Source organism: Schistocerca piceifrons, unplaced genomic scaffold (genome assembly GCF_021461385.2).
Source record: "Schistocerca piceifrons isolate TAMUIC-IGC-003096 unplaced genomic scaffold, iqSchPice1.1 HiC_scaffold_822, whole genome shotgun sequence".
Taxonomy (NCBI): Eukaryota; Metazoa; Arthropoda; class Insecta; order Orthoptera; family Acrididae; genus Schistocerca; species Schistocerca piceifrons.
In genome coordinates, this window is record NW_025729083.1 from 837074 (window position 1) to 861125 (window position 24052).

General features: G+C 44.1%; 1 protein-coding gene across 1 annotated transcript in view; it reads left to right on the top strand.

Moving 5' to 3' along the window:
* LOC124770387 overlaps positions 1 to 22103 on the top strand; it is a 98489-nt gene extending 76386 nt beyond the window's left edge. The window contains exons 5-7 of the mRNA XM_047249213.1: positions 4143 to 4229; positions 16666 to 16901; positions 19146 to 22103. Coding sequence (XP_047105169.1) covers positions 4143 to 4229; positions 16666 to 16901; positions 19146 to 19773 — 951 coding nt within the window. The 3' untranslated portion in view covers positions 19774 to 22103. The remainder of the gene's footprint in view (positions 1 to 4142; positions 4230 to 16665; positions 16902 to 19145) is intronic.
* The last annotated feature ends 1949 nt before the right edge of the window (positions 22104 to 24052 follow it).

A 24052-nucleotide genomic window follows, 5' to 3' on the forward strand; every position in this document is an offset into this window, starting at 1 on the left:
GGCCGGGAGGCCCCAACCGGGGAAGTTCAGCCACGAAGTGCAAGTCTTATTTCAGTCGACGCGACATTGGGCAACTTGTGTGCCGGTGATGAGGATGAAACGATGGTGAGGAGTGGAGAAAAATCTCCAACCAATCCCGGGAATCGAACCCACGCCCGCTGCATGGGAGGCAGGCACGTTACCACGCAGCTAAGCAGGCGGACCGCGGTGCGTCATGTTTCCACAAGTCACATCTAATCCGGGTGCGCTGTCCAATGTCAACATGTCCAAAAACAGTGACCTGGGACCACCGCAGGAAAGGGACAATCATGTTACTAGACTTTTAAATTAATTACTTGTGATCTACTGCCATGAGTTTTTGGCAGCTTATACCGTTTACACCCCGCATATTGGATGTGTCTCCCATGGTTCATCAGGCGCTATTTCTCTCTTGTTGCGACAGGAATTTGAAGTTTAGTTTTTGCAAGGTATAGCCGGAGTGAGCCCAGACAAATGCTGCTCATCAAGTGTCTCACGCGATGGCCAGCGTCGACGGGGGGCGTAGGTTTGTTTCCTGTTACAAATGGAATGACTTTAAAATGAAATTTTACGTGACCTAGAGTAGTCTACTGCTTTATTCGTGCATATTACGATGGTCACTCCAAAAGAAATGCACACTATTTTTTTTTAAAGCCATCTATTACTCTACATGTTTGAAAGTTTTACAGTGTGTAGATACATCCTTTAGGAACAATATTTTCATTTCTCCACATAATTTCCATCCCTCTCAACGGCCTTACGCCATCTTGGAACCAGCGTTTGTATACCCGCACGGTAAAATTCTAGACCAACCTGTTGGAGCCACTGTTTGGCAGTGTGCACAAGGGAGTCATCATCTTCAAATCTTGTTCCATGAAGAGAGTCTTTCAGTTTCCCAAAGAGATGATAGTCACATGGAGCCAGGTCAGGACTGTAAGGCGGGTGTTTCAGTGTTGTCCATCCGAGTTTTGTGATCACTTCCATGGTTTTTTGACTGACATGTGGCCGTGCATTGTCGTGCAACAGCAAAACATCCTGCTTTTGCCGATGTGGTCGAACACGACTCAGTCGAGCTTGACGTTTCTTCAGTGTCGTCACATATGCATCAGAATTTATGGTGGTTCCACTTGGCACGATATCCACAAGCAAGAGTCCTTCAGAATCGAAAAACACCGTAGCCGTAACTTTTCCAGCAGAAGGTGTAGTTTTGAATTTTTTTTTTTTTTTTTTTTTTTTTGGGCGAATTTGCATGATGCCACTCCATTGATTGCCTCTTCGTCTCTGGTGAAAAATGATAGAGCCATGTTTCATCACCTGTCACAATTCTTCCAAGAAATTCATCTCCACCATTCTCGTACTGTTCTAAAAGTTCGCTGCATGCCGTTTTTCTTGTTTCTTTGTGAGCCACTATCAACATCCTGGGAACCCACCTGGCACAAATCTTTTATAACGCCAACACTTTCAGTATTCTGCAAACATTTCCTTCCCCTATCCAGATGTAGCGTGACAATTCGTTCACTGTGATGCGTCTGTCAGCAGTCACCAATTCGTTAACTCTCTGCACATTGTTTGGAGTGTGTGCAGTACGAGGCCTGCCACTGCGAGGACAATCCTAAATATTGCCGTGCCCGCTTTCATCACGTAACCGGCTTGCCCACCGACTAACTGTACTGCGATCGACAGAAGCATCTCCATACACCTTTCTCGGCCTCTTGTGGATGTTTCCCACTGTCTCGTTTTGACAGCACAGGAATTCTATGCCAGCACATTGCTTCTGACGAACGTCAAGTGTAGCAGCCATCTTGAAGACATGCCGTGACGGCGCCACTCACGGGAGCAGGTTGAACTAAGTTTGAAAACAAGCGGGAATGACGTATCTACACACTGTGAAACTTTCACACATGCAGAATGAAAACTGTATTTTTAGGAAAATAGTGCGCATTTCTTTTGGAGTGACTCTCGTAACAGCAACAGTTAAACACGAAGATTAACCAGTACTACAGCAGCGACTAAGAAGTGCTGCTGCACGCAGTAGCAAACGCAGTGGGCCATAGCGGTGCTGGGGTACTGGCTATTCTTCGTGTTTTACTGCCCCCGTTAATACACATCGATAAAAGGAATATCACACTAGACTAATTTTCTACCGCTCTGCCGATTGGGCACATAAAACTTTATTTGTAATGGCAAATAAACTTACGCTTTCCATTGACGTTTGGCGTCGCTTACAAAAGTGATGAGCAGCATTTGTCTGTGCTGACTCCAGCTACACATTGGAAAAAAAGAAATTTGCAAATAACTAGCGAAATGCCACAGAAAACGCGACTGACGACTCCTAAAAACGGCAACATGTATACATGTCATTAACTATCAGATACGGTATGCCATTCCTGTGTAGCTCATAGTCTAACTCCCTTTTTAATTTATATAATAATGTGGCAATTTACTTCAGTTCTTACCTTGACTAGTGAAATATAGTATGGACCTTGCAGTTTTAGGTTTTTGTATGCAGTTTCATTTCAGTATTGTTGGCGACATTCGAGGGATATTCGGAATATAATCGCCTTCGATGAGAGAAAATTGTACATTCATCAGAAAAAATATTTAGCGACTTTTTTCATTTTCTACAAACATATTTCGCTTTTCCACGTTACCGCCTTTTATTTACAACAAGAGAAGCACCCTGTGACGAACGGCTGCAGTCGAATAAAAGTACCTCTAAAATTCTAAGACGAATCAGTTCTGCGACCTATCAAGATCATTTAACTTTCAAACTCAGTTTATATGTGCAGTCAATGCTTGGAAGTTGTTGCTTTTGTGGTCTTCACTGCAGAGACTGGTTTGATGCAGCTCTCCATGCTACTCTATCCTGTGCAAGGTTCTTCATCTCCCAGTACCTACTGCAACCTACATCCTTCTGAATCAGTTTAGTGTATTAATCTTTTGGTCTCCCTCTACGATACTTGCCATCCACGCTGCCCTCCAGTACTAAATTGGTGATCCCTTGATGCCTCAGAATATGCCCTACCAACCGATCCCTTCTTCTAGTCAAGTTGTGCCACAAATTTCTCTTAATGGTCGTAAAGACTACAGAAGGACATGTAGCTGGCCTGCCTGGCTAGCCACACAGTCTAACACGCTGCTTCCCGAGCGGGAAGGCGTGCCGGTCCCTGGCACAAATCCGACCGGCGGATTAGTGTCGAGGTCCGGTGTGCCGGCCAGTCTGTACATGGTTTTTAGGCAGTTTTCCATCTGCCTCGGCGAATGCGGGCTGGTTCCCCTTACTCCGCCTCAGTTACACTATGTCAGTGATTGCTGCACAAACACTGTCTCCACGTACGCGTACACCATGATTACTCTACCACGCAAATATCTTGGGTACACTCGTCTGGTATGAGACGTTTCCATGAGGGATCCACTGGGGGTCGAACCGCACAATAACCCTGGGTTCGGTGTGGGGCGGCGGTGGGGTGGGTGGACTGCTGTGGCCTGTTGTGGGGTTGTAACCCACTGAGAGCTACGGCGAGACGAAGCCTCTCCGTCGTTTGTAGGTCCCTGGTTCAATACAAAATACACACTACAGTGTAATGGATAACTAATATATCCATCAGATTCACAAGAGTCATAAATGAGTTATTACTTGGCAAAAAGCCCAGCATTTGCTCGAAACATTGTATGTTACCACTTGCTTATAGACTCATGTTTCCCAAAACAGAAGATGATGTGTTTCTGTAGGTGCTTCCTTTATTCATTATCGAAGTGCAAATGTGAAATTTGAGTGAAGTGATTAAAATACAGAGCTATGGAACAGTACACACACTTTGACAGGGTTAACATGTGAATATGTTACATCATTTTCGATGTATCTGCGCTGCTGTAGTTAATGTAAAAAATCACACTGGTCGCTTTACCATCCAGAACTCTACGATGTTTACCGTACAAACGCGGCCGACACTAATAGTTCAGGAGTGCTTTGTGACAAGATTGGGACGAAAGAGTATTTTCAATGTGACACAAAATGTAGTCATATCGAAAAACTCAATAACTTCTTAGTGATTATTGTTTTGTTTTATCACAAGTAAGATCATTAAAAATAGAATCCCTACTGACATAGTCTCACGTTTCAGTTTGCTGTAAACCTGATGTATGAAGATATCCCAAGACAGTGTCTCAGTCTCATCGCCGAAAAGGCCTGGGAGCAAGGACACGTATGGGTAAGTATGATGATTTTTTTTAATAACAACTGATGCTTTATCTATGAGGGAGGTGTCACATTAAGGTCTGTGAAATTTTTCTGAATGAAAATATTTGGAGGTGTTCTGATTGCGTTATTGCACTATGATATTGTAATTCGATTGTTCAGTGGTTCACGCCTATTGCAAATTTAAGTATTTGGTTTGAGTAGAACTATAAGATTTCCTTTCGAAAATACGCTGAAGAAACTGGTGCACCTGCATAGTATCATCTATGGCCCCAGCGAGCGCACAGAAGTCCCACAACACGACGTGCCATGGACTTGACTAATGTCTGAAATAGTCCTGGAGGGAATTGACACCATGAATCCTGCAGGGCTGTTCGTAAAGCCGTAAGAGTACAAGGGGTGGAGATTTCTTCTGAACAACACGTTGCAAGGCACCCCAGAAATGGTCAATAATGTTCATGTCTGGGGAGTCTGGTGGCCAGCGGAAGTGTTCAAACTCAGAAGAGTGTTTCTAAAGCCATTCTGTAGCAATTCTGGAGGTGTGGGGTGTCGCATTGTCCAGCTGAAATTGCCCAAGTCCGTCGGAACGCACAATGGACTTGAGTGGATGCTGGTGATCAAACAGGATGCTTACGTACATGTCATATGTTAGAGGCGTATCTAGACGTATCAGAGGTCCCATATCAATACAACTGCACACACCTCACACCAATACAGAGCCTCCACGAGCTTGTACAGTCTCCTGCTGACATCCAGGGTCCATGGATTCATGAGGTTGTCTCCATATCCGTACACGTCCATCCGCTTGATACAATTTGAAACGAGACTTGTCCGACCAGGCAACATGTTTCCAGTCATCAACAGTCCAATGTTGGTGTCGAGGGGCCCAGGCAAGGCGTACAGCTTTGTGTCGTGCAGTCATAAAGAGTACACGAGTGGGCCTTCGGCTCCGAAAGTCCATATCGATGATGTTTCGTTGAGTGGTTCGCACACTGACACTTGTTGATGGCCCAGGATTGAAATCTGCAGCAGTTTGCGGAAGGGCTGCACTTCTGTCTCACTGAACGATTCTCCTCTGTCGTCGTTGGTCCCGTTCTTGCAGGATCTTTTTCCGACCGAGCGATGTCGGAGATTTGGTGTTTTACCGGATTCCTGATTTCAAGGTCCATTTGTGAAATGGTCGTACGGGAAAATCCCCACTTCATCGCCACCTCGGAGATGCTGTGTCTCATCCCTTGTGCGCTGACTATAACACCACGTTCAAACTCACTTAAATCTTGATATTTTGCCATTTTAGTGGCAGTAACCGATCTAACAACTGCGCCAGACGCTTGTCTTATATAGGGATTGCCGACTGGAGCGCCATATACTGCCTGTTTACAAATCTCCATATTACGCATGCCTATACCAATTTCTTTGGCGCTTCACTGTAAATCTTTCGGCAACAACGAGGAGGAATCAAAAAGTAAAGGGACTTTTGCAGTTTGCCACCGAAGGGCTTGGTAACACTGCTAGTATCCAGGGCTGAAGTGTGTCGTCTGGAACAGTTCTACACAACGTGTCAGTCTTATTCTCGCGCTAGTTGTGTATTGTAGCAGACCGTGGAACATGGCAGCTCCATTGTCAATCTGCACCAAGGAGGATATAAGGGCAGTCTTGCGCTCTTTGTTTGCCGAAGACGTTAAACCTGTGAAAATTATTCGTCGAATACGAGTGTAGTGTGGTGACAGCTATTTATAGCGTAGCAAGATCTACGAATGAACAGAGCGCTTGAAACAAGGAATGGCGAGGAAAGATCGGGCAGGTCATCGACGTCAACAACTGTGGACAATTTGGAAGTCGTTGAGGGAGTGGTGATGGAAAACACAGTGGACGAAATCGCCAGTACTTTACATATCAGCCATGGTTCAGCACATTCCATCTTATACGACAGGCTAAACTTTGGGAAAGTATGTGCAAGATGGGTACCGAATAACTTCCAGCGTAGAGTAAGACGCAAAGGATGGTCATTTCTCGTAAAAATTTGACTCGTTATCATCGCGGAAAACTGCGAAAAGTTGTTACCCTGCAGCAAGAAAACGCTCGGCCACATTCTTCCAAACGGAGGGCTGGAACAGTAAAGAAGTTGGGATTCGAATTGCTGGAACACCCGCCATACAGTCGAGGCCTGGCTCCAACCGGTTTCTATGTTTGGACCAGTGAAGGAAGCGCTCAGGGGAAGAAGATTCGCAAACCGATGTAGACGTCGTTGATGCGGTGCAAAATTGTTTACAGGCACAACCAGAAAGCTTTTTTCCGACGGAATCAAAAAACTTGTGAAACGTTGGATAAAGTGTGTTGAAGTCCAGGGAGGTTGTGTAGAAAAATAATGTGTGTTTCAATTTTCTGTCATCAGAATAAATATTTTTCTTCTCAAATGGCTCTGAGCGCTATGAGACTTAACATCTGACGTCATCAGTCCCCTAGAACTTGGGAACTACTTAAACCTAACTAACCCAAGGACATCACACACATCCATGCCCTAGGCAGGATTCGAACCTGCGACCGTAGCAGTCGCGCAGTTCGGGACTTCGCGACTAGAGCCACTCGGCCACCCCGGCCGGCTTCTTTTTCTCAAAAATCTCTTTACTTTCTGACTTCCCCTTGTATTTATGTTTTTTTTTAAGGAATTTGACACTTAAAATGTTCAAGTGTTACCGAAGATCCAAATTTCAGTTTTTTAGCTTTACCTTCAACAATATCAGCAACAAAACAAATTATTCTGTGCTCACTTATACTGCCAAAGATAATAAGAATTATAAACATCCAAACCGAAACAGTTGAAGAAATAAATGAAGTGTTAATATGTGAGATGGAGGATTCGTAAATGAAGCCCACAACGTAAAATTAGGATTGAAAACGTACATGAAATATTTTATGCCTTGTGTGGTATCCTAAAGAGCAAATGTATATATAGAAAAACAAAAACGGGCATCTATAAATCACTTATACTCAACATATGCATGTGAAAATTGGGACTGAAGAATATTAATCAGGAATATAGTAGGCAAAAGTTTGGGGCAGTGAAGGGCCATGTCAGCTGAGGAGGGCGCATTCGAAAAAAATGTGTAAGTATCAGATGAAATGTGCAAACTCGTATTCAGTCACGTATCCCGATACGACAGAAGTCACTTCTTCGACACGACTGAAGCCATCCACTGAAAAAATGTACTATCTTAGCCAGTAAGTGAAACCCTTCTTAGCTCACAATGAATGACTCCAGAGTGTTGAAGAAGAAGCACATATGATCATGAGTACTCGCTGATTGCCTAGAAATACCTACTGCTTTACTGTGGATCTAACAATCAATCTTGACGCAGCAAGTCCTTAACTGAATTAATACGATTACTGAAAGACAATCACATAATTAGCCAATGGAATTTCTCTTTAGCTCATCTACGCTACATGTGAAACGTACCTTAAGTGGCCCATAGACTGGCGACCATACTGCGCAATATTTCATATTGCACAATAATAATGACCGTCTTAAGATGATATTGAAGGTTGCCTAATATGGTGTACAATATACTGACAAATGGACTGTAATTAGCTTTTACTGACCTAACTATTTACAAGTGGTAAAGTCTCTGGCTAATATTGCGCGCTGCGCAACAGAATTATAGGATTATTTTTTTCGAAATCCCCTCATTCCGCAGTTATTCCCAATTGCGATGCAAAGGGTTGAAAATGAGATGAGCGTATGGCATTTATTGGCCGGGTATCCCCTTCGGTGTTCGGCCGCCGTATTGCAAGTCTTTGTAGTTAACACCATTTCGGCTACTTGCGTGTCAGTGATGATGAAAATGATGGTGAAGGACACACAACACCCAGCCCTTTGCTGGGAATCGAACCCGGGCCCCCTAGCGCTGTAGGCGGTAACACTGCCGCTGCGCTACGGAGGCGGGGTTGAAATTCGGCTAAAAGGTGACAACCAGCATTTGCCTTGTGGCGTTTCAAACAGCAACGTGTCGACGCATGTGAAGAAAAGGCCAAAGCTCAGAACTTCATGTGAGGTGGGTTAATGGTGTCACATTGGCACCAAATTCCACTACAACTCTTCCCAACACCGCCGTCGACGTGTCACACGATAGGAAGGTCGTCGTAACCCCTCTTACTCACATTTCACCCCTTCTCTTGTCGCCTCTGCTGTGGAGGTCAGAACCGCGACGCCAGCGTTGAAGTCACGTGGTTTGTTTACGGGTGCCCGAGGGAAACGTTTCACACACACAGCCGCTCAGGATCCACACGAAAGGGCTACGGGGGGGGGGGGGGGGGGTTCATAAATGGAACCACCATTTTCCCTGGGGCGTTGATATCCACACAGTTCAGAATGCGATGAGCAACAGGACGAAGTTCTTCACAGCCTTCGACACTACTGACAACCCTCGACGTTTCAAGCCTTCCCTGAGCACACTGGGGGTTGCACCTCTAATGAACGTGATGGCATTCATTCGGAATGCAGCGCGATCGGCAATTTTACTCTCGTGTAGAGGTTCGCACCACTAGGGACCCGACGGTTCAATCCCGCGTCCGGCCATCCTGATTTAGGTTTTCCGTGATTTCCCTAAATCGCTCCAGGCAAATGCCGGGATGGTTCCTTTCAAAGGGCACGGCCGACTTCCTTCCCCGTCCTTCCCTAATCCGATGAGACCGATGACTTCACTGTCTGGTCTCCTTCCCCAAAACAACCCAACCAACCACTAGGGACCCCTCAGTACCATTCGATGGAATCTGAACGTGACTCGAAGCAGCAGAAGGTGCTTATGATTTTTAAACCTCCTGTTTCGCATCCTCCTGTAGCTTGGTGATGAGGGGGTGCAACATTAACACACATGTGAACAGAGCGGCAAAGGATTCCTCTAAGAGTCTTCGGTTCACGAAATCCACCTACCTATCTTTACCGAGAATGTTACACGTGAAACTGTACTGAAACAACCTGTGAAGTATTCAGAATGAGATTTTCACTTTGCAGCGGAGTGTGCGCTGATATGATACTTCCTGGAAGAATAAAACTGTGGACTGGACCGAGACTCGAACTCGCAGGAAGGTAGGAGACGAGGTACTGGCAGAAGTAAAGCTGTGAGGATGGGGTGTGAGTTGTGCTTGGGTAGCTCAGATGGTAGAGCACTTGCCCGCGAAAGGCAAAGCCCCGAGTTCAAGTCTTGGTCCGGCACACAATTTTAACCTGCCAGGAAGTTTCAACCTGTCAAGTATTCCTAGGCGTCTTCAGGTAGGCATGTGAATGAGAAGGTGTGTCGAGGGGTTGTCTGCCTGCAGGCACCTCGAACAACTTGGCAGGAGCGAATATCGCAGTCATGCTGCGCTGAAGGAGTATGATCATTTTCGATGGGGAATCAGCTCCATAATATCCTTTTTAGATGGCTTCATACGTGTGCGGTTGTCACTACCACATAGAGTGATTGGGCTTGTGCCACATTGAGTCATCATCAGATAATGTATTTCATCTGCATGTAGAAATTTGAAGTAAATCGGCTATACACACACATCAAAAAAAGTTTTGCATCACCCCAGTTCCCATAACCTCTGAAGATAGACGTTGACTATGGATATTGTATCACAACGCAGTCCTGTTGACTATTCAGAGATGTCACTAAACCTGCCCAGAGATGTAAACAACCTTGCATGAGCAGCGCCTATTAGACGGAGGTGGCCTGACAGCCTATCAGTTCCAGTCATTCCACCAGGGAGCAGGTACACAGCTCGTGTTGTCTGTAGTTCAGCCATGCCTATATGGTCAATACCGAAGTTCGATCGCGTCCGTATTGTTGCTTTGTGCCAGGAGAGGCTCTCAACAAGGGAAGTGTCGAGGCATCTCAGACTGAACCAAAGCGATGTTGTTCAGACATGGAGGAGATACAGAGAGACAGGAACTCTTGATGACATGCCTCGCTCGTGGCGACCACGTGTTACTACTGCAGTGGATGATCGCTACCTACGGATTATAGCTCGGAGGGACCCTGACACCAATGCTATCAAGTTGAATAATGCTATTCGCGCAGCCACAGGACATCGCGTTAAGACTCAAACTTTGCGCAATAGGCTGCATGATGCACAACTGCACTCCCGACATCCATGGCGAGGTCCATCTTTGCAACTACAACACCATGCAGTGCGGTACAGATGGGCCCAACAACATGCCGAATGGACCGCTCAGGAGTGGCATCACGTTCTCTTCACTGATGACTGTCGCATATGCCTTTAACCAGAGAATCGTCGGAGATGTGTTTGGAGGGAATCTGGTCAGGCTGAACGCCTTAAACACACTGTCCAGCGAATGCAGCAATGTGGACGTTCCCTGCTGTTTTGGGATGGCATTATGTAGGGCCGACGAACGCCGCTGGTGGTCATGGAAAGTGCCGTAACGGCTGTACAATACGTGAATGCCATCCTCCGACCGATAGTAAAACCATATCGTCAGAATATTGGTGAGGCATTCGTCTTCAAGAGCAACAATTCGCGCCCCCATCGTGCATATCTTTTGAATAACTTCCTTCAGGACAACGACATTGCTCGAGTAAAGTGGCCGGCATGTTCTCCAGACATGAACCCTATCGAACATGCCTGGGAAAGATTGAAAAGGGCTGTTTATGGATGACGTGACCCACCAACCACTCTGAGGATCTACGCCGAATCGCCGTTGAGGAGTGGGAAAATCTGGACCAAAAGCGCTTTGATGAACTTGTGGATAGTATGCCACAACGAATACAGGCGTGCAATGATGTTTATGTGGATCTGCATTCCAATTTTCTGTACAGGTTCCGGGACTCTCGGAACCGAGGTGATGCAAAACTTTTTTTGATGAGTGTATATACAGAGTGAGTCAGGAGTAAAGGTACATGCTTTGAGGGGTGATTCAAGTGGTGATTCTGAACAAAAAACTTCTAATAAACATGTGCCCTTTTCGTAATCGTTTCCGAGTAAACCAATGAAAACTACTAGGAAAGGGAAACGTGTAGCGTCATCCTTACTATGTCAGTACGCAGTTCACTTGTGCATAGTGCATTTGTTTACCTCAAGTCTCAGTCCGACAGTGCTTGTCGTAGTGAAAGGTACTACAGTGTTGTTGCGTGAACAACGAATACAGTTTTGTGTGGTGAAAATGCCACGGATCTTCACACATGCAGAGTATGCTGACATGTTGTTTGTCTGTGGTTTGTCCAATGGGAATTAAAGAGGTGATGTGCGAGAATACCAACAACGATTTCCGAATCGCAGAGGGCCAGATAGCAGGGGGTTTAGCTGGGTGTTTCACGGATTCCGTGAGCGTGGTACGCTTCCCAGCGTAAATGTTGTCTCTCAACGTCCCGTACAACAAACTCTTAATGTAGCTGAAAACATTCTTCATTAGTGGAACGCAACCCTACTACTAGCTCTAGAAGAATTGCTACCCAGCTTGGTGTTCCACAGACACGAGTGATACGCACAGTACACGAGCACAGTGTATCCCTTTCATCGGCAGAGTGTACAACATCTGCATGAAGATGATGCTGCCGCCCGGCAAGAATTCTGTAAATGGATCATTGCCAACGATCGATTAATTCCACGTATTCAGTTCACTGATACGTCAGTATTTACCCGCAACGGAATCAACAACACGCGCAACTATCATGTATGGGCAAATTAAAATTTGCACGCTGCTGTGGAAACGAGATTTCAACGACGTTTCTCAGTCAACGTGTGATGCCGTATTATTGATGACCAACTCATGGGTCCAGTTGTTTTAGATAACTGTCTTACTGGGACACGGTATCTTGAGTTTCCTCAAAATGTGTTATCTGAATGCGTGGAGGATATTCCTGTGGCAACACGAGCCCATGTGTACTTTCAGCATGACGGAGCTCCTACACATTCCGTACGGCCAGTGACACAGTATCTCAACACAACGTATCCTGGTCGTTGGATCTGTCACCGTGGAGTCATTGCTTGGCCACCGAGGTCACCCGATCTTACCCCATTGGATTACTGTTTGTGGGGCTGGCTGAAGAGTGACGTCTACAAGAGCAGAGTGGACACAAGAGAGGAACTTCTAGCTCGTATTTTACGTGCTTGTGCCCAGGTAAAGGAATGCGAATCTGAGCTCCGATCGTCGACGCAACACCTGTCTACAAGAGCAGCATCATGCACTGAATTTGACGATGGACTGTTTGAACATCTTCTGTGAGGAAACGTACACAATTAAACAAACCATAACATAAAAGTGTCTTAATTTTCCGTCACCTGCACCTTTTCTGCTCCTAGCTGTTTTCATTGGGCCGGCCGAAGTGGCCGTGCGGTTAAAGGCGTTGCAGTCTGGAACCGCAAGACCGCTACGGTCGCAGGTTCGAATCCTGCCTCGGGCATGGATGTTTGTGATGTCCTTAGGTTAGTTAGGTTTAACTAGTTCTAAGTTCTAGGGGACTAATGACCTCAGCAGTTGAGTCCCATAGTGCTCAGAGCCATTTGAACCATTTTGTTTTCATTGGTATACCCAGAGACGGTTAAGAAAATGCCATATATTTATTAGAAGTTTTCTTATTCAGAATCACCAGTAGTATCGCCCGTCAAAGCACGTACCTTACCTCCTGACTCAACTTGTATACTTATGGAGAGAGAGAGAGAGGGGGGGGTGGGGGAGTGGGGGGGGGGGGGGGTGGAGAAAAAAATATGTAGCCTATGTCCGCTCACATGTTCACTAGAGTATCGTTACGAAATTTGAAGTAAATCGGCCAAAAACTTTTTAGAGATTTTTGGTAACCACCTTTCCCCTTTATAGATTACACATGTATATATTTATAGTCAGAAATCTTATGTTGGAAATGATCTTCCTCTTGTCTTGAAGATAAAGTACGAAAAATATCATGAAGGTCGGAATAAAACTGTAGTTTTTTTGAATTACAAACAAATAATCAAACGAACACTCTTTTTTATATACCGGATAGTTACAATTGAACTTTCCCTGTTTAACACGTTATAACATGAAAACTAATTACCCTACAAACACCAAAGTTGGTGGCATTAATGTTAAGGAAGAGAAATAATGCAGAATCAATTCAATTGAAACACTTTTAATACGCTGCTACGGTACATCATGCCATTACAAACCAGTATCATGACTGCTACAAAAGCTGTTCAATATGGCGCCGATCAGTGTCCAGAAGAGTCTGAAAGCGCAGGATTGCATTTTGGACGGCAGAACGAAGCATGTCCATCGGTATGGTGGCTACCTCTCTTGATATGCTGCACTTCAGACCAGCACATGTGTGAATGTTCCCCTGGTAAACCCTGTCCTACTGATAAGCCCCACAACCAAAAGTCAGAGAGAGTGAGATCAAGTGATGGTGCCGATCAAGCATTTGGAAACGACCGGCTAATAATTCGATCGTTTCCAACTGTGTTTCAGAAAAGGAGGTGAACTTCACGAGCGAAGTGTGGTGGGGTCACATGTTGCATGAAAACTGTTGAGTTCAAGGCGTCTCTCTAGTGCAGAGCGGGTATGACATCCTGGAGAAGCATATTGCAGTAACGCTGGCCAGTCACACTGCACGTCTTTCATCCTGTAGCGCCAGTCTCTTCAAAAAAGAATGGGCCAATGATGAACGTAGCTGTGAAGCCACACCATGTGCTGACACGTTCACCATACAGAGGAACTTCCTGCACAATGAATTGTGGTGAAGATTCCCACCCTCGGCAATTCTGTGTGTTCGCCTCATCCGTCAGAGAAAAATTAGCTTCGTCTGTCCATAAGATGGTCCAGGGCGAGCCCTCGTCAACTTCAATCCTTACGCGAAAGTGGAGAGCGACATCGGCATGCTGTCGTGCGTCCTGAGGTGCAAGCTGCTGTACAATATGGATCTTGTATGGACACCATTTGAGAATGATTCGAAGCGCCTTCCGTACAGTGGACCACGGGATGTTCAACTGTCGTGGCAGAGCACGTGTACTGCCTGACGATCGAGAATTTTGAGCTGCCTTGTCTGCCATAGCAACAGCGGTTTCATCAACAACCCGTGGTGCAAGCGGTCGTTGGCCTCTTCCCGCAGCGACGCCCGGTTCTCCAGTTGATTCAAACTTCTTCAAAATGCTCCACACAGCACGTGGATGAAGAACACCCTTCCGTAATCCTTTCAGCCAGCAATATTCCCGAAGTGCAGCTGCAGCATTGCTGTTGTTTTGATAATAGAGCTTCACCAATAATGCCCTGCTCCTTTTGTCCAAGGCCATGTTGACATGTCAAGTGCACTGCGGCTGGTCAGGTTTGTGAGACTGTGAACCACAATGACTGATCATGACACCTGGTGGCCACAGCTGGAACTGGACGGTGGCGCTGTGATGCATGGAAATTGTGAACTTAATTTTCCGGAGATTAATGCTACCAAGTTTGGTACTTGTACGGTAATTAGTTTCTGTCCTATAACGTGTTAAATAGGGTAAGTTTAACTATAACCAGTCAGTATATAGATTATGCAAACTTATTACTTTTTTTTGGGTTATAGTACCGAAGTGTGCCCATACGTTACTTTGTACGGGGAGGGGGGGGGGGGATAACCAGGTGATACGGAGTACTTTTAATCCACTCTTAAGAAAAAGAAAACGATACAGAGTTATACAAGTTGGTCACAAATTGTAAATCATGAAGGTATCGACAGAAAATCAAATTTATAAACTTTGGCGGCCGATGGATGGATGTGTGATGTTGCAGAGCGGTTTCACCTCACAGCTGGCAAGGATAGTAAACAACAGTCGTGTCGATACCAGGGCATAAAGTTTTTCCAAATTTCGTTCCGTATATTCATATGCACAGTGATTATGCCCCACAGACAGATACATGAGCAATACACACAGATGTCTGCGTTTGAGAGAAGGTGTGTAGTTGAGTTCAAAGAAGCCAATTGGAGTAATAGGTAATTTGCTCGACATTTGAATGGGCCTGATGTAACTATTCGACGACGTTTGCAGGAATGAGTGAACTATGGTCGAATATAATACCAGGAAGAAAGTGGTCGACCTAGAAAGATGACAGAATGTGTCGACCAAGCAATCGTCAAGAGGTACTCATAGCCCTGTGTTCACCATTCTCATCCATCGTACGTACAATAGATGCTTCAGTACCCACAGAGACCATTAATACGCAGCTCACAGAAAGGAGACTAAGCTCACGGCGTCTCTTGCATCAACTACCATTGACCTCTCTACACCCACAAGTGAACAAGCCCGTTTTCAGTGGTGTCGGGCACATTTGGCCCGGAATCTCATTGATTGGAGTAAAATTCAGTAATGAATCCTGCTTCGAATAGAACCCCAATGACCAGCGCAGACGTGTCTGGAGACGCTCCAGACGCCGGCCGCTGTGGACGAGCGGTTCTAGGTGCTTCAGTCTGGAACCGCACTGCTGCTACTGTCACAGATTCGAATCCTGCCTCAGGCATGGATATGTGTGATGACCTTAGATTAGTTAGGTTTAAGTAGTTCTACTGATGACCTCAGATGTTAAGTCCCATAGTGCTTAGAGCCATTTGAACGCCCCAGACAGTGGTGGGATACCAACCTGACTGTCACCCAACAACCAGGAATGATGATCTGGGATGCCATTTCGTTTCATAGCAGGACCTTTTTGGTTGACAACTGAGCTGCCTTTAAAGCACAGCGGTATGTCGATATGTCGACGATGTTCTATGGCCAGGCTTGTTGTCCTCCATAGCAAGCCATCCTGGGCTTACATTTCAGCAAGATAATGACTAACCACAGACAGCGAGTGTTTATGCTGCCTGTCTTCGTGCCTTTCAACCCCTATCATGGCCAACAAGGTCGCCACATCTCTCCCCAATTGAGAAGATTAGCGTTACTGGAAGGAACCAACTCGGGATTTTGAGTGTCTAAAGCGCCAGTTGGACAGGCTTGGGACAGTACCCGTCAGGAGGGCATACAACAACTCTGTCAACCAAAGCCACGACGAGAAGCTGCTTGCATAAGGGTCAGAGGTGGACCAACGATTTACTGACTTGCCCAATTTGTGAAGATCTTTCTCTTGAATATATCACCCAATTTTCCTGAAATTGCAATCACTTGTTTGGCTGTATATGCACATCACAACTACCCATTTCTATCCCAGTCGGATGGTTCCTTTGTGGTACTTTTTTTTGTCTTAACGTGCATTTTGGAAGGTGAATGGTGACTTGTAAGTAGCCATAAAAAAAGTTCCAGTTCCGACTATGTTAAAAACCTACCTAATACCGATATGTAAATCATTTCCTCGAAAGAAAAACAGCTGACTACACTATAATACTTCTCCTTTCCTGAGAATTAGGCATGGCATGGGTGCCTAGTACTGCAGACAGCACAAAACAGTTACTGTTCTTATTACGTTATCACTTTGTTGCGATTATATTCTAAAGACAGGTGTTATTTTTCAGGTGCCCATTTTCATTGACCCTCACAACTTCAGAACAGTAGGAGTTTTGAGCTATCTTCGCGAGAAGAGAGGAAATGGCAGCAATAGCAGCAGCAGCCCCTGTCGTGCCACTGACGTTGCAGATGGGTGCACCACACCCCTGCCAGAGGATCAGGTGGGGTCTCCAGCAGGCTCCAGTGGCTGTGGGCAAGCAGCGAAGTGGCATGAGTCCTGGCTGGATAGCGACAAGGGCACCAGGTACTCGTTACTACATTATTATGACAATTTTAAGGCACAAGTAATATATCTCATTTCAAAGAGATGTAAAAAAGCTATAGGTCTAAACTGTCTCACTTATTCATTTACTTAAAAATATTTTTTCGTACTTCTGCCGTTACATATCAATATTCGGCTGACGTCAAAGTTTCTCCGTTGTAAATTTGCACTTAGAATATATGAACAACTACTTTTTGATTTGAATTTTTGGAATTCTTTGTATCGTTTTTCGCTAGTTTTCATCCATCACTCATAATATTTCTTCTTCTTCTTCTTCTTGTGGCGGGGTTCTACAGCTCTCACCACATGTCACATCTCTGTCACTAAATGCCTTGATCTTGCCGTTCTTCCTCTTTCCTTTCTATTCATCTCCTCTACCATCGCTTCTTGAATATGCATGCATATCCAAAGGATGAATGTGTCATTCTTGACAACACGGACACTGTAATAGTGTGTTTATCCACCGATACCAGGCAGCAACTTTCAATTAAAATGTCCTCCCCGGTATGGGAGTTACATAATGTGTGTATGAATATATTTTGCGACAGAAACGACAACATATGGAAGTTTGGTTCTGGCCATGTGTCGTACACAGATAGCCAAAGCAGCTACGGCGACCACACACATAAAACGAGAAATTCGGGCTCGAGTCCTGGTCAGGCATAAATTTTCATTGTCATCATTCCCATATACAGCTGGTGGTTTTCATAACGGCTGTAGTCGCTACAACACCTGTTTCTTCGATCATGCATGCAAGTCTGAAGGAACTATGGATCGTAATTTTGAACGCCACGGGCACTGCAATGTCGTATTTTAACTTTGGTGTACCCCCCCCCCCCCCCCCCGCATTCATCCCCCCCACCCTCCCCCCGAGATGTTTTCGTACCACAGATATGCCCGATGTAAACCAGTTCTTTGGTTCAACAAATAAAAGTACCACAGACTGACTGCTCTCAAAAGAATGGACAGGTAAACAACAGTTAATCTAACGGGTGGCCAACAGAAAGACTACAGAATAGTTTCACTTGAAAAGAAAGAACGAATAACTTAGTCAATGTGTATAACTACAACAGAATGTACCCCCTGTTTTCATTCGGTTTCTGGTTTCTCTCAAAAGAAATGAATGGCCATAAAACAGCAGCTAGCTAAATCAATTATTTCCTTTCAGTTGTCTCCGTAGACTGGTTTCACTCAAAAGGATGAATGAAGGATTTAATCGATACATCAAACTACAACCAAATACGAGTAAGTCGAATGTTTTCTAACAAACCACTGAATCGATTGTTTTACTTCGTTGTTCTCATCAAGCTTCTTATAATATCTTGTTGACTTACTTGTTTTAAGACGTCACTTTCATTACTTAATGGTGTCAAATCGTTGAGCATTGTGTTATAATAGGAAGGTTCGAATCCGTCTTCTGATATACTTCAGTTTTGAAAATGACATTTTTCCACTGTTCTTTGCGATTATAAGGGGCAAGTACGTCCTTCCACAGCAGTGATATCAGGGGAACAATGTTTGATGCCTTATGGGGCCAATTTTGGGATGAAATGATGAATGGAAGAAATCGACTTTCGCTGGATACTAACTCATATGAAAGTCCTTTAAAACTTCTTTTAAAAGTCTTGTGGTTATGCTAATTCATGTGCGATTCGTTTGTCTGGGAACCACTCGGAGTTTGTCCTGATGGAGAGCGAAGTTTGAAAAGTGAATGTGTTTAGCACAAGCAGTCCATTCAAAATAATTACGTCTTCGTCTTGCAAGATTGTAAGGAACCCCACACGAAACTATTGGTATTAATTTTAAATTTTTGATGGAGCTGCCCTCCCTGTTGGAGCCCAGACAGCACCTCTAATTTAAAAAGCTGTCAGTTCTCCTCCAGTGAAGAAAGAGATTTTGGAAGGGAGTGGCGAGTACATCCCATGCTGCTCGACTGAGAAACTTGTTTCTAAAGGTACTGGAAAACTGATACAGCGATAGACAGAAGATGTTGGCAGGCAGGGTTGGGTGTCTATGTTGCGAAATTGTGCCATTGTAGATTTTATAATGGTGTTCTAATATATTAGAAAGGTGTTGTGTAGATACTTTTTGACTTACTTTCGTACTAAATAAGTACATTCATATTCAGAAACGGTGCTGCTACCCTCGCACTTGAGTACCCGAAAACCAACATCACCACCACCACTGTCATCATCATCATCATCATCATCATCCTGCTTGTTGTAGGTCTGCTGCTATGGAGTACAAGAAGGGAGCACTCACTGCAGAATTTGGAGGATCGTACGAGAAGCGTGTGCTGGCCCTGGTCCTCCTCCGCTGCCTGAGGCGTGGGCTTCTCTTCCAGTTGTCTCCCAACAATCGCGATGCAGGCAAGTTCGGCGATGTGGTGCTGGTGTGGCGACGCGAGGAACATTCTGAGGTGCACGCCCTGCTCGTCCAGGTCAGACGCATAACCGCTAGGAGGATGACCATCGCCAGGCGCATGTGGCTGACCCAGACTTCCGGCGGTTACTTCAGTCTCAGCAAGTACTGCACCTCCTACAGAAAAATTAACAAGTCACTGGTGAACGGCAGAGTCACATGCGTCTTGCTGACGAACATCTGCCTCGATGACAGTAGCCTCAGCTTGTTTCAGCGCCAGGATGTGGGCAGTGTCCCAGGTCTGGAGCTGCTAGAGGCTGGTGGTGACCTGTACAAGCTCAACCCTAAAAACGAACGGGTGTGGAAGGCAGTCCATGAGGACATAAGCTTTGTGGAGAATTTCTACCTATTGTGTAATCAGAGGGATTATGTGAAAATATTGGGCGACATTTACAGAGAGCTGGAACATTTGTTGGGCGCAGGTAACCTGTGAGGATCCATCTGGTAAGATATGTGTGATGACCTCATGTCTTGGATGTACAAATAGTGTGTGTGTTTGACGAGTGGCTGGAGCAATTGTTGGACACTTGTAGTTGAATACACCAGGAAAGAGACTGAGTGAAGAATGGTGACCACCAGACGTGAGTATTGCAGTGTGGCTGTTGTTTCGGGTTAAATAGAGTTCTGTAACTCAGCAAAGATGAAGCCTCCAGAAATGGGAACGGTGGTTCTCTCTGCTACTGACTCACCAAAGACTGGCTCACAAAACGCACACCTTGGTAGCTATGGACAGGTTCTTCGCTGCTGGGTATGAAAGAGTTAATTTTTTGAATTGTACAAATTTTTTTATGTGATCTCAGAAAATATTTTGCATCATTAAGTACAATTAGGCACCATTGGCCACCATCAAAACAATTGAAATCAGCATCAGATGCTAATCCAGAAATGCTTTGTTGTAGCAAATGCATATACTGCTGAGCCAAAACATAATTACCATGTGCTTAATAGCGTGTTCCTCCACTATTGGAACGCAATACAGCTGCGAATGTGCTTGACATGCGTTCGATAATTGTTTGGTAGTTTTCCAGACTATGTGGCTGAAGGAAAGTTTCAGAGAGAACATCGGGAAACACTGGACTGTAACAGGTGAAAGGAATACGATTGAAGTTGGATGCATAGCTTTCAGAGATGAAATAGTAAAGGCAGCACACGATCACATAGGTAAAAAAGCAAGACCTAGTAGAAGTCCCTGAATAACTGAGTTAAAATGATGAAAGGAGAAAATATAAAAATGCAGCAAGAGAATACAAATGTATAAAATATGAATTGACAGAAAGTGCAGAACAGGTAAGCAGGAATGGTATGCAGAACTAGGGGACGGATGAGACCTCTGAAGAAAATAGAAGCGACTGTGTGAATATCAAGAGTTTTGCAGGTACTAAGCAAAGGAGACAATGAAAGGCGGACGGAACATATAGAATGTCTATACAAGGGAAACTTCAAAAATGGTTCAAATGGCTCTGAGCACTATGGGACTTAACATCTGTGGTCGTCAGACCCCTAGAACTTAGAACTACTTAAACCTAACTAACCTAAGGACATCACACACATCCATACCCGAGGCAGGATTCGAATCTGCAACCGTAGCGGTCACGCGGTTCCAGACTGAAGCGCCTACAACCGCTCGGCCACTGAGGCCGGCGCGAGAGCTAACCACGACAAAATTATTGCATCTGGTGTGCAAGATATATGATACTGGGGAAATACACTCACTCACACTTAAGGAAAAACGTAATAATTGCAATTCCAAATAAGGCAGTCGCTCTAAGTTGTGAATTATATCGAACCATTAGTTTAATAAGTCATCAATGCAAAATACTGACACAAGCTATTTACACAAGAGTGGAAGAACTGGTAAAAGGCAACAATGTGGAAAATCAGTTTGGGTTTCAGAGAAATACAGGAACACAGATGCCTGATCGTACCACTTATCCAAGAAGATAGATTGAAGAAAGAAAAACCTATGTTTATAGCATTTATAGATTTAGAGAAAGCTTTTGACAATGTTAAGTGCCCTATAATCTTTGAAATTTTGAAGAGAGTAGGAATAAAATACAGGGAGTGAAATGGTATCTATAACTTGTACAGAAATCCGTCCGCATCTATAAGAGGTGAGGTGCATGAAAGGCAAGGAGTGATTCAGAAGATAGTGAGACAGGATCGTAGGTATCTCCAATATTATTCAATCTGCACATCGAGCAAGCAGTGAAGCAAACGAAGGAGATATACAGGAAGAGAATTAGAGTTCAGGGAGAAGGAATGAAATCTCTGCCGTTTGACGATGACACCGAAATTCTGCCAGAGACAGAAGTGGGCTTGGAGGAGCATTTCAACGGAATAAACAGTGTCTTGAAAGTATATAAGATGAACATGAATTAAAGCAAAACAAGGGTAAAGGATTGTGATCGAATGGTGAGGGAATGAGATTTCGAAATGAGACGCTAGAAATAGTAGAAGAATTTTTGCGCTATGGGTCGTAACATAACTGATGGTGGCCGAAATAGAGAGGATACAAAATTTTGACTGGCAATAGCAAGAGAAGTATTATAAAAAAAAGGGGAGTTTATTAACATCTAATATCAGCTTAAACCTTTCACACCTGTATTTCTTCTGGACGAAGAAAAAATTTCTTTATGCTGTAACGCTCTTAGGTGATCTTTCAGTCATTTTAGATGCAAGATTTATACAAAATTATGTACCCACTTCCAAAAAGTACTTTGTCACTTCTTCTTTTTATGTACTAAAATAACTAATTTTGAAATATTCACTGCTGTAATAAATAAACTGATTATTCAAGAATTACCATGCAAAATAACAATAATAATATTCATTTACACTGTAGAACACAAGTAACAAAACACGTCTGTGTATTCTGGCGGCCACAAGTTGCTGTGCACTACTACGGTGCGTTGTTGAGATTTTTACAGTGAAGACCAATAGTTGGCAGTACTTGTACATGATAAAAAGACTGAACATTCACAAAAGTGTTAGTGAGGTTTCCACGTAGGAAAAAAATTATTCTGTTGCAACGAAGAGACAGCAAAATTTAATCTACACAATTGCATCAGTGAGTCTGAAAGGGATAAGTGTTAGGAAGTCTTTTCTGAAGGTATTTGTCTGGACTGTAGCCTTGTGCAGAAGTGAAACTAGTTAGATAAGCAGTTCAGAGGAGAACGGAGTGAGAGCTTTTGAAAAGTGGTGCTACAGGAGAAAGATCACAACGACAACAACGTGGCACCAAATATCTAGTCACGAATTACGCAAAATTAAGAGCCAGTGCTCTGTGGGTGTGGAGCTGGCGTCCAATACCACCCCATATGTGTTCCACCGACTTCAGAGTGAACGAATTTGGTGGCCAAAATGTCAACATTCATTATCTCATGTCACAAGGCAAAAATCGCGCTGCAGTGGTTAGAGAAGCATAATTGTGAATGTTGAGGTTTAGGATGGAAGATTCCATCGCTTTCATCGATGGAATGAATCCCCGTTCGTCACTATTCTTCTCATATACTTTCCTTACTGTGTTTCATTTGTAAAACGCCACCAGTCAGCAATCAGTCTCGTATTGGCTTGTCAGTGCAAGTGTAGAAAACTACATTGTCTGTTGCTCGTTGGTCCTTTTAGTATTGCGAAATTACGGTTCCGTAAACTAACCTTGGCGACACCCATCAGCTGTCATTCTCCAATGGTAGCTTTGAATTCCTTGACGAAAGTTATTATATTTTTAAATTAGTGGGAGGTTCGAAAGCCAGTTCACCTGAACGAATACAGTAAAGCTGAAAACGTAGCTTAGCTCATTTTAAATAGTGGCAACAATAAACATGTAACGACTGAAGACAGTTTTGTCATTATTATTATTCACGTTTAGACCTTACTGAATTGTCTATTGCCCTTTCCTTGCCACCATATTACAGTCACTTCTTCAGCATGAGCAAGTAGTTTAAGTCGTCTTTGGTTTTACTTCCTGGATAACTGCTCATTCCTGAATATTCTACCCCAAATTCTTGTTTTCGCGGTTGTGCTACCTCTGGTTGTTACAGGTCTCCTTTTACTGCTGTGATTCATTTCATCAGTCGGTGCACAATAGCACACGTTATCAATATGTTCCAAAAAGCCACCAGCAAAAACGAGATTTTGCAGAGCGTCATATGTCAAGTTCTGTTGGGCACAGAAATAATGAGTTAAGTAATTTAGATAGCCCTTGGTCTCATGATCATTTGTCTACCTATTGGAAGAATGGGTTTACTGTATCTGTCCTGTAGTACAAGGTCAAAATTTACACATTACACACATCATCCAGTCAAGGCAATTTGAGTAAATCAGTTGCTTCTTTTGCATTAGGTGTAGTCTAGGGTGGACCTTATGTGGCTTATGAAAGGTTACAGAACTCCTCCCTTGGGATCAAAGACGATTTGTCTGTTAAATCACCCATAGTGACCTCAGAGAATCTTGGTCCTCGCAGATCAGAGATAGAAAAGATTATTATGGTTTTAGTAAACTGCAGGAGCATCCAAGGAAAGGTCCCAGAATTAGTATCGCTTACTGAAGGTTATAATGCACAGATAGTATTGGGAACAGAAAGATGGTTTAAACTAGACGTCAATGACAACGAAATTCTAAGTTTGGATTGGAATATTTATCGTAAGGATAGGTTAGTCGCCAATGGTGGCGGCGTGTTTATTGCAGTAAAAATATTCGAAAAAATCTAGCGA